At 26.6% G+C, this 12,023-nt stretch overlaps 1 protein-coding gene across 1 annotated transcript; it reads left to right on the top strand.

Moving 5' to 3' along the window:
• The first annotated feature begins 880 nt into the window (after positions 1-880).
• LOC113560424 (activated CDC42 kinase 1-like) lies at positions 881-11,386 on the top strand. Its single transcript, XM_026966286.1, has 11 exons — positions 881-1,256; positions 5,187-5,308; positions 5,384-5,646; positions 5,719-5,910; positions 7,984-8,206; positions 8,286-8,588; positions 8,654-8,892; positions 8,984-9,513; positions 9,594-10,288; positions 10,789-10,925; positions 11,014-11,386. Exons 2-11 carry the CDS (start codon positions 5,207-5,209, stop codon positions 11,108-11,110), a joined length of 2,781 nt encoding a protein of 926 aa, XP_026822087.1. The 5' UTR covers positions 881-1,256; positions 5,187-5,206; the 3' UTR covers positions 11,111-11,386.
• Positions 11,387-12,023: the final 637 nt, after the last annotated feature.

Genomic DNA, 12,023 nt, shown 5'->3' with positions numbered 1-12,023 from the left:
CAAAAAATTAAGTTGGTCTGATGGAGAAATTATATTATAAGTCTACGGGTGTTAGAACAAGTCAGTACTCACTATTCAGTAATATTCACCATATTATACAATATACAAACCACAATTAATTTAGTCGTGCATCCGTACAGGTGTTTATGCGTCTTTCTTTCTTTATTTTTTAACCGCCGTTTAGAATTTAAGCGGAAATTATCATTAGAATCGTATGGTTATCGTGCTTTTTCTTTTATTCACGATATTAATTATTTCAAACTCCAACAGTTCAACAAAGTAGATCGTTCGTTTCACTGCCAGCTGGTTACTGTTAACCACTGAACAATCTCAAATTCTCAACAACTCAACTGCTGGTTAGTGTAAATGTGAAATAGTGTTTATCTAATTATCTTATTACTTTATACGCGTAAAAACTAAACGGTACAATTATTCGTCCTTTACACAATCTATTTCCTGTTTGTCAACATCGTACATCCGCATTGAACGAAATATACGCATCACATGGGTAGTCGTAAACTCCGACACTGGATGACGGATACTTGTATAGTTGTATAAGTACGATTACAAAACAGAATAATATTATGATACTTGTATATCTATTATATAACATTATAAGTTATAACGTACGAAAACGAAATACGAAACAATAGATTATTTGGATGAATGCCGGGTACCCTCAATTACCTAGCGGCGAGCACATCCACCCGTATGGGCTTCAAAAATCGTGATACAGTTGTAATCCATCACCTATCGATAGTTAACATCGAAATCGCTCGATTGTTGTAGCAGATATCGTTTGTAGCAGTCGCCTGCAAGGCTGCAACGCCTGTAACTATTAACCCGTCGGCCGCCGCCACTCATCACTCGCAACAGGCTCACGATACTACAGCTGCTGCTACTGCTGCTCCCCGTGTCTAAGTCCTATTGTACACCAATAACATTATTATTATTGTACCTATCGCGGACTCCAGTAACCGATACTAAAATGCGCCGTGTAACTGTATCGGCAATAATATTTTAATTTTAATCGAGTTGCCCGTTGGCCGTGACGGACACCGCTATTCCACGACTGTCCACAATAACAATAATACGTTCCCCGTCAGAGTCCGTTTCGTAATAATATTACCGATTGTTGTTGTTAATTATATATGAATAATAGTATTGTGATGATGCTATTTTGCAAATATCGTCGAGGATGTTTGACTCATCAGACCCGAATTGTTACGATGATTCGATAGCTGTGAAAATAATTGGTACGTATTGACTTTATACATTGATGTATTATGTATATATGATATCATGATGCTTGGTAATAGGTACTTAATAATATTCGCATATGCCTTTGATCATTTTTAATTTGTTTTTGTCAACTTTTGATTTGTCTTCGGACAGGTTAATACTTTGTTAAGTAAATAATTTGTACCTTCTTCATTAGCTAAACTTAGTAAAAGTATTGAAATGCATTTACTTAATAGCACAATCTGTATAGGTTACCCACAGATACCTATTGCATAATCCTTGTTAATAGATTACTTATACCTATTGTAAAATCAAATTTACCTAGAAAATGAAGAAAAATCTATGTAGATAGATATGTTATTGGATATTAACTAGTTTTATAATATCTTAGGTAGGTACATGTGTATATTTAATTAAATAAAACTATAAAAAATAAAAAATTATCCTATAAACCAACAACCAGATAAGACACTTTTTGGACACTTGAAAGAGTAAGAAAAATAGATAGACGAGTACATGAATTAATTGGATCATATCACATTATTAATAATAAAAGTAATCTTTATCACAAATCAATTTACAACCTACGAGTATATAACAATTAGTTATAAATTAAGTTGTAGTTCAATAGAATATATTGATATACGTTATGACTACACTACAGTTAAAAGAGAAAAGATATACATGGAAGTAACATGTTTGGTATTATCATATTTATAAAATATCCAGCATTTCAAAATAGTTGAGAAATTTAAATTTTATATAATTATGTTTAATTATTATTTATAATACAAATATTATATTATATTATATTTTTAATGCAAACATGTTGCCAAGTCTGAAAATTTTAAAATGAATAATTAATTTTCAATTGTTGTAGAATAAATTTGTGTTATTGATGATGTTGCCTACTAATATTATAATATTTGAGTGTTAATACTGTAAAGTTTTTTGACATTTTTTGTAAGTATGAATGAGTTTTATTACTGGAATTAATTGTATTGATTTTAAGATTTATGTGTTTTATTAATTTGTGGCAATCTATAATATTAAAATAATTTTTGTACAGACATTTTAGATTTGGCATTTTAAATCTATTATTTAACAACACATAATATATTACAATATAAGTAAAAAAACACAATATCAAACTTAGAATTGCGTTATCTATGTTATCTTTTACATTAGGGGCATACAAATTATGAAAAGTTTTTTTGTATCTTTGAAATGTTAACTGTGAAGTGCAAGGTTAAGTTTTAAAGTGTTGAGTTATAGTTACAATGTCATAATAAGCTTGTATATAGTTTGCTGGTAAAGTATAATAATTTAAGAACATGTTTACCATGTACATCTTTATATATACACTTCAAAAAGCGTTAGTTTTGTTAGAACCTTATTAGTTTTATTTATAATATCGTAACCAAATACATTTTGTAAAATGAGTTGTATAAAGTATCATTAGCTTAGATTTATCATATAATATTAAATTATATAAATCAATTGATATCAAAAAATATTTTTTAATTTTAATATTTTTTCTATTTTAATTGCTTACTAGTGTTTTTTTCAAGTATACACTGAATAGTTATGTACCATATTATACAAAATTCATTGAAATAAGCTAATTAATTATAAAAACTGTTGTATTTGTATATTTTAAAATATCTTAAAGGTATTATTGTTATATTTTATAGTGTGTATTTTTGTATCATACCTACTTATATTAAAATGTTTTTAATGAAATGCATGCAAGTACTCTTATTGTAATTTTGATATTGACATATTGGTTATTTAATAAACATTTCTTTGTATTATACTCAGACCTTGCTGATATTATTGTTTATTTTACATAGTTCTCATAATTCTAAATATAATGGCAAAAAAGTATAATATGTAAATACTAGATACTTACTTGGTCTTACAGAATTTCTATTAATTGCTATGTCATCTAAAATTAACATTATTTTTTATACTACTATCATATTACTTCTTTACATAACAATAATTAGTTATAAATCAGTCATTTAATATCAAGGTCAAATATTTGTTATAATAGTATACAAAACAATTAAGACAGTTTTATTTCAAATCACATTTTTTGTTTGAAATACCTAGTTACAATTCATATTAAGTTTTAAGTGTAGCATATAAATATAAGACAGGTACTATTACATTTTAATTAATTTTTATTTTACCTAGGTGCTTATTTATATTGTTACTATATTTTTGTATATTTTTACCACTTAAAAAGATAGTCTAAAACTCTTAACTTAAATATATAAATTATATTAATTAAAAGCTTATATTAGATCTACTTATTTTAATTATTATTAATTTCCCATAGTTGTATTATAATTTTAAACACTATTGTGTATATATCTTATAATAATAAATCAATATCTTTATTTAATAATGTTATATGATACTATAACAGGTGGGTATTCAAAAATGTTTTGAAGCTAACCATATGCCATTTTGTCTAAAAATCCACTTTTAAAAACATATAAATTACTTGTACCTATTAAATTTCAATGAGGTTCCTGGGTTCTTACATAAGCATAATATTATTAAATTTATTTTTATATTGTACGGAGTTAGATATATTTTATTTTATGTTGTTCTATCAATACATGGGTAATATTATTGATTCATTCCTATTATATAGCTGTAGTATCAATAATTATATTTTATATATTTCAAAGTAGTTAAGTTTTATTAGTGTCTAATTCGAATGTTTTTAATTTGCAATGTTGGTAACTTTTTACATTGAATTGTGCACTTTAATTTACTGTCACATTATTAAATAAATTATAAATCTTATTTTATAATTATTTTTTTTTCATAAGAATTCAATGTTTACTGTTTATAAATAATTTGATTTAGTTTCAATTTTTAATAATAATAATACTCTAGCCGTTTCACATACATTTTTATTTTATTTCAGTGCTTCAGAGAAATGATCAAATTATTGAACATTATTGTATTTAAATTAATGTTACATAAATTTACTGTTTGCTTAAATAAACAAATTATTTGGTTTAAATATTTATATTTTTTAATATTTGTTTCCTATTAAGTACTATATGGTATTCATTTTTAATTGTGTTCTATGACTTCAGGTTTTTACTTGAAATTTATATCTTATTAATAGACAACACTTGTAATTGCTTTCTAGTTAATGTTAAATACAACAGCTTAGTATTAAGATGCAGGAAAGTGCTAGATATGGTCCAGTTGCCATAATAGTGGCATGACAGGTTGCTAACAGTGTAATACTTTTTGTATCGTTTTCTCCTTGTTAGTATTGCCATATTTTATTTTACTCAAACCAGGACGAACATTTTTATTTAGTTTTCATGGAAAGAATCTTACCACTTCTCCAGGGTCAACCACCAGTTTTATTATTTTATTTTTTTTGTTACTGGAATACCACGCTCTATGGTCAGCATTCTACAACATGCGTTTATATTATAGGAAAAGCTTATTGAATGTTAGTCGTTGAAATGAGTAACCAACAAAATAATCAATTAGCAATATGTGATAACAAAATTAAAAGTAAAAATACTGAATGTATTTGTCCATAATTGTTATTTCCAAGCTAGAAAATTAATTTTAAAATAGAGTTTGTCATTCAATCAAGTAGTTAACTTGATTTTCTATAATTTATCTAAACAATATTGCTTTTTTATTATAAATGTGTAATAGAAGATTATTTTTAATATTAATTATTAAAGTTTCTGTAACAATTAACTATCCCAAAATACAATCAGAACAATAAGATATTATATTCAAATCCTGTACAACCCCAAAAAACCAAAACATATGGAAATTGTAGATTGTATTTTCCTTATACATGCTATGCGTTAAGAATTTTAAGATTATTAATAGATTGTAGTTTGTAATACAAATTTACCATATAGTTAACGTTTTTTCTTTTTTTAAAGGATGTTAGCTGTACATAACAATGGCGCTAACAGATGATGGAGATGATAAAGAATGGCTTCATAGCCTTCTAGTAGATGTTCAACTTGAACATTTCCTCAGTCGTATCATTGAAGAACTTCAAGTAAGTTTAAAAATATTAATAATTTTTTATAAGTGATTGTTATTTAAATAGTGTTGGTATTTATTATATGTTTAGATAACCAGATTAACTCACTTTGAATATGTTAAGCCAGAAGATTTAGAAAATATTGGTATTAGTAAACCAGCAGCTCGAAGGTTATTAGAAGCTGTAAAAAAACGTAAAGGTGCCGAGCGAAGACATAAAATTTTATCAATTTTGGGTGGAACACAAGCCAACAAACATTCAACAGGAACATTAAAAAAAAATACATCTACAACTGAATCTGCTCAACCATCAGCTCTATCCCTTACTTGTTTAATCCTAGAAAAGGATATAAAGTAAATAAATATTACTTTATTTTGTTGTTTAATTATAAATTATTATTTATTAATTATAATGGTCATGTTTAGGTTATCTGAAAAAATTGGTGATGGTTCATTTGGAATTGTGAGTCGTGGAGAATGGACCACTTCAACTGGGCGTGTTGTACAAGTTGCTGTCAAGATGTTAAAACAAGATGTACCATCATTGCCACAAATGTTTGAAGATTTTGTCAAAGAAGTTCAAGCTATGCACACATTAGATCACGTGCATCTTATAAAGTACTTTATTACAATTTATAAATAAATTTGTGTTAAGTGAAAATTAATTTTAATAATATTTAGAGATGAAATATTAGGGTCTAATATAGAGATCATATTTTGGGGTTGATACTGAGTTGTGGTTTGGATTAAAACATGTAGAAAACAAAATCCGAGTTTCGGTTGGGAAATACAATTATTATGTTTTAAATATTGATAGTTACATGTTGTACTACAGTTACATTAAATAAATAAAAAAAATATTTATAATCATACTAATTCATTTTTGTAAGAATCAAATTTAACCAATCAATTTCTTTTTTTTAAATATTGTTTGTTTTTATTTTTAATACATTTCTGACTAATATTTGTTTTTATCAGCTTCCAAGTCTACTGAATTGATTTTTGAATATGTTGATATAGTTTATTAGTTTTTTTTTCTAAATATTTTTGACATGTTTAATTAAAATATGTTGGGATGTAGTGATTGGTTTTCAGTTTTGACTTTAGAATTGAATGCTTTACTTCCATTTTTCTTTTTCTAAACATTATTGTCAAAAGCTGCCTAGAGTGTGATTGAAAAAGTTGCATCATAGTCAATATAGTTATTGAGAAAATAGTCACTAAATTCAGTAACTCTTGAATCTATAAGTTGTTCAGTATTTAATTTCAAAAACACATTTTCCACTTCACCTGGAGAGAAAATAGTTAATCCAAAAACGCAGTGCAATTATTTTTCAATTTCTGAGTTATTATTTTTGTACTTTATAGTCAATCCTAATCTTATAATTTTTTTTCATCAGGCTTGACCGAGATGAAATTTGCTTTTAATCAGTAGTGATAGGGTATTTTTTAATTGCAGCTTGAAGAATTCCTTTTTCAAAGTTAGAAACTATGTTATGTCTTAAAATATTAAATTTGTTTCTAAATATTTACTCTTCAGCATAGACATAACAGTTCTATATGATAAAACATTTTTATCTTTTAATAAACTAAGTGCAACATGAACTTATTTGTTATTTTTAAAATCAACTCTGTTGAAAGAATTTTGTGCAATTGTCAAACATGCCATCCACAAAAATAGTCACGACACTGCACATGGATTTCAAATTACTTTCCCAAAAAAATATTATTACATTGTTTACATTGCAAAAAATATTACTAAATATTCCTCTTTTATAGATATCATTTTGTCCTTATTTGAATAGTCATTCACGTCATGTATGCATTCATTTATTAGTAAATTTGTTAATTCGTAGTAATATAGCATGATTAATATTTTCCCCTAAAAATAAATCTTCACCTTTAGACAAATTATTTTCCTTGGCTTTTTCAAAAATGATAATTCATCACTTTATCAATCTTATTTTTTACATAGTTATTTACCTTATGTCTATTTAATATTTGAATACTATCTGGTTCATGATTTGTACGATCATTTGTTATTCTTGAAAACACGTGTTCTTTCTTTCTTAGCCGATAGTGTACTGTTTTACATTACAATTTTTAATATTGCAATTCTAGAACATTTTTCACGTCAGGCTATAAAATAAAAGATATAACACTAACCTACTGCAATTTAGGTTAGTATTTATCAGATAATCAATAATCAAATATAAACCACAATTAAGACAGTAATTTTACCTTCAATATTATTATGACCTCAACTCAGACACAGTGTATTTTAGATACACATCTTGCATAATGATAGTTCATTCAGTTTAATATAGCATAGTCTATAATAGTTATACAATAATAAATTATTGATTTTTAATAATGAGTACAATTTAAATAACTATTTTACAACTTAAACATCACCAAAAATAATTTTGAGTATTATTGTAAAAGTAGATAGTTATTATATTTTATTCAATGAACTTTAACTTCTAACATTAATTGTTTGTTTAAACTTGTGAGAAATCAGTAATGCAACTTTGTTATTAAAATTGTTGTTTTATTGATCTAAACAATATTTAATGGATTTTATATTATTATAGACATATATTTATTGTTATTTTTACAAGTGATTTTATTGTATATTTTTCTAATGTATGGTTTCATTATGAAATGTTAAATCTAATTTTGTATGTTTAGGTTGTATGGAATTGTTTTAACTCAGCCAATGATGATGGTGACTGAACTAGCTGCTCTAGGTAGTCTTCGAGATTATTTAAGAAAACAATGTGGCCATATTATGATTACTGATTTATGGGATTATGCTCTACAAGTTGCTACTGGCATGGAGTATCTTGAGAAAAAAAGGTGTATTCATAGAGACTTAGCATGTCGAAATATATTGCTTACTACACCTCATCAGGTACTCTTTTTATTTATTACTATAGTTTATAATTTTATATTTTATACATTTTAATCCTATTAATTTTTTTATAATCTAGGTAAAAATTGGCGATTTTGGACTAATGCGATTATTACCAATGGAAGAAGATTGTTATGTTATGACTGAACGACGAAGAGTACCATTCCCTTGGTGTGCACCAGAAAGTTTACGTACTCGACAATTTTCACATGCTTCTGATACATGGATGTATGGTGTTGTGCTTTGGGAAATGTTTACTGGTGGTGAAGAACCTTGGGCAGGTCTTGATGCTTCTCAAGTACTATCAAAACTTGTTAGAGAACGTCAACGTTTAGAGCAACCAGAAGCATGTCCAATAAATTTATATAGATTAATGCAACAAGTGAGTTAGCAATATTAAATTCTTTCTTAAAATTTAAATAAAACATTTTTATATTTTATTTCTAGTGTTGGATTCTGGATCCAGGTGAACGCCCAAGTTTTAAAAGCATTAGAAATTATTTGAAAAGTAACTCACCAAACATTGTCAAAGCTACATCAACTTCAGTATCCACTGAATTTTGTGATGACTCTAGTAAATTAGAAATAGAAGTAGGTGATAGAATTATTGTAATTGATGGTCAACCTGATCATTACTGGTGGAAAGGACAAAATTTGAGGACTTTTCAAATTGGAAACTTTGCTAGGTAAAATATAATTTATATTATTATCTAATATGTATATATATTTATAGTAACAAATGATCGTTATTCAAATTCATTTGATACAATTATATAGGCGATCGGTTGATCCAATGAGACGGAAAGCATCAGACGATATCAGCAAACCCCTTCGAAATTCTTTTATTCATACTGGCCATCATGGTGATGCTAGTGGAAAAAATTGGGGCTTCCATGATAAAATTGATCAAGTCTATTTGAACAATCCTATGGAGCCACCAGATTTGTTAGGGGGTCGTCCGAAAATTGTAGAAACTGGTCCTCCTATATTACCAAGTCGAAAAAATTCAGACTTAGTTGAAAAAAATGTGCGATCCAAAGCAGAAAAATCCAAAAATACTGTGCTTACATCTATACTTCCATCGAACAAACAATTCAACTACTCCAAGCTTACAGATGGCCGTAAAAGAAGTTTACGACCAGCGCCTGGCAGACCTCCTGGTCCATTTCCTCAACTTTCTAATAGTGAACAAGTTTTGGTTGATTTAGACGGATGTACACCACCACCAATAAACCATAATACCAGTAATTCGTCATCCATCAACTCAAATGTATCTATTCTTGATCAACCCATTGATGTTGCAGAAAGTTAGTATTTCTTAACAAATATGAATAATCTAAGTAATATCAAAACTGTTGTCTTATTATCTGAATGGTTTTTTTTTCAGCTGATAATTCTGAACCATTTAATTATAATCATACATACTCAAATGTTAGTGGATTATTTTCTTCTGAACACTCTACTGATCCATTTGATACTTCTATCTTCGAGACTACCACTGATGCTGTCCAAAAATTTCCTCCTTATTCTGATACACACATTTTACAATACAATGAACCTGTTTTGACTAATACTCCCAAACTTGACATGAACTTTATTGCTGAACTTGAAAAAAGTTTGGGTAAAAAAGAAGCACAAGCCAACACTAATCAAATTGTGTTGGCACCTCCTAATATGGCTCCAAAAAAATTAAATACAGAACTTTTAAATTCAGCTATTCCTCGACCTTCAAGTTCCATAAGTAATCTAACTAATGGTTCAAACACATCTAGTTATTATTCAACGACAGAACTTGATATGTCATTATTCGTTTCTAAGTATGATTCAGATCCAATATATGCAGCCAACCTGAATATGGCAGAAAATAAAGTCAAAGAGTTGTGCATAAGTGATATAACATCACATAAAAATATCAATAATACAGCTTCCGATTATAGAAATGATTTATATTCGAATGTCAAGACTGATAATTTAACTGTTGCTTCAAATTATAATTCACCATACTATAGTCCACCAGTAGACTTGTCAAGGTACTATAGTCAAACACCCAATATGTATCAAATTGTTCCAGAGCAAAATACGGTAAATAATAATATAATGAGGATGCGATGCCCGTATTGTTTCCAACTTACAAACTTACAACAAAGCAATTTTTTATTCAGTAAAATCCATTATAATATTTTAGTTTTAATATTATAATAAATTGACTTATTATAAATAAAGTTAATATCTGATTATTTATTTGTAAAAATATTATCTTTAATTTTGCATAGGGTATTTTTTTTTTTTTTTTTTTTTAAAAGATGAATTTTTTTAAATTTTACTATTTTACATATCTAAAACTCAGCGTACTAATTAAAATACAAAATAAATCAACGAGAAAATATTGATAATATTCTTACTTTCTAAACTTTTATTATATATTAATTTGCTAGAATATTAAAACCAACAACACAAAATAGGATCTGCCAAATGCAAATTTGCTTTGTTATAAATATTTTGCTACATAGCACATGCGGGCATCACATGTAAAAAAAAATAAATGATTTGCTTGCTGTTATTAATGTCTGTGTTTATTTTAGTCTGATTCCTCTGTATCTCAGCTTTGTAGTTATTTTAATAACACAGTGACTGAAGAAGAGTGTTTAGATGCTTTAGAAGCTACATGTTGGAATTTACAGGAGAGTGTAAAATATTTAAAAATTAACAATCTTTTAAGGTAAGTAAATCAGTTGTAAGAATGATGACACACATTTAAGAAAACAATTTAATGAATTATATTATAACTTTATAACTGGTATTTTTAGATTAGGAATGGCATCCAGAGAAGCTTGTGTTACTGCTTTGAACAACTGTAACTGGAATGTGGAAGAAGCTGCTTCTACTCTATGTGATGCTGTTTGAACCAATCATTTATAGAAAGCATAGGTTTCTTCATCAATATCAGAAACACTTTTTTTTCCCTAAGGGAAATGTTTACTATTGAATTATTCAATTTGTGTAATATAGTCTATATATTTAAATTTAAGTATACCTGTGATAAAAGTTATTTCCATATTAGATAGTTAGCCATCAGAAAGTATAATTATAATTAACACTATTAGTATTATCGTTTTAGATAAATGTATAAAAATCAAAAGCATCACAAAACTTACTTTTAACTTTGTATTTATTCTATATTTTTTTTTATATATTAATTCTTAAATAATCTTTATTTTGTCTATATGTTTTACAAAAATACTCATTCTATAAACTCATTAGTATACTTAATAATTAATTTTATTTAAAATTTATGTTCAAAAAAGTATTATTTGAATCGAACAAATGTGAATTATATAATTATTAATCACATCACAAACGACTATTTAATAGACTTTCTTAAAAAGTCAGTATTGATCAAAATGTTTTGTTTATGTCATGTTAAAACTTGCGCCCCAATTCAGTATTCTATTTCTTAATTGTATTTAAATTAATTAATTTGTTAAATATAACATAAATATTGTAAGAAAACAATTTTTTTTTGTGTTTAACTATTTTTGAACAAATTACTTATGTAATAATTGTATTAATGTACTATATTAATTATCTAACATCCAAATTCTTACAACATACTTGAATATTTCATGTTAAATTATTTAATGCAATTGACAGTTAAATTTATGTAAACTTTAATATTACATAGAATAAGTATTTGTATTCTCTACTTTATTTTTGTTCAAATTACCAGGGTGTTCTTTTTTTATTTTCTTATTCTTATTTTATCAGTGTAATAGAAACATTTTAATTGTAACTTGTAATGTTTTAATTTAATTAATTA

Source organism: Rhopalosiphum maidis, chromosome 1, assembly GCF_003676215.2.
Source record: "Rhopalosiphum maidis isolate BTI-1 chromosome 1, ASM367621v3, whole genome shotgun sequence".
NCBI lineage: Eukaryota > Metazoa > Arthropoda > Insecta > Hemiptera > Aphididae > Rhopalosiphum > Rhopalosiphum maidis.
This window is presented reverse-complemented; position numbering and strand designations above follow the sequence as displayed.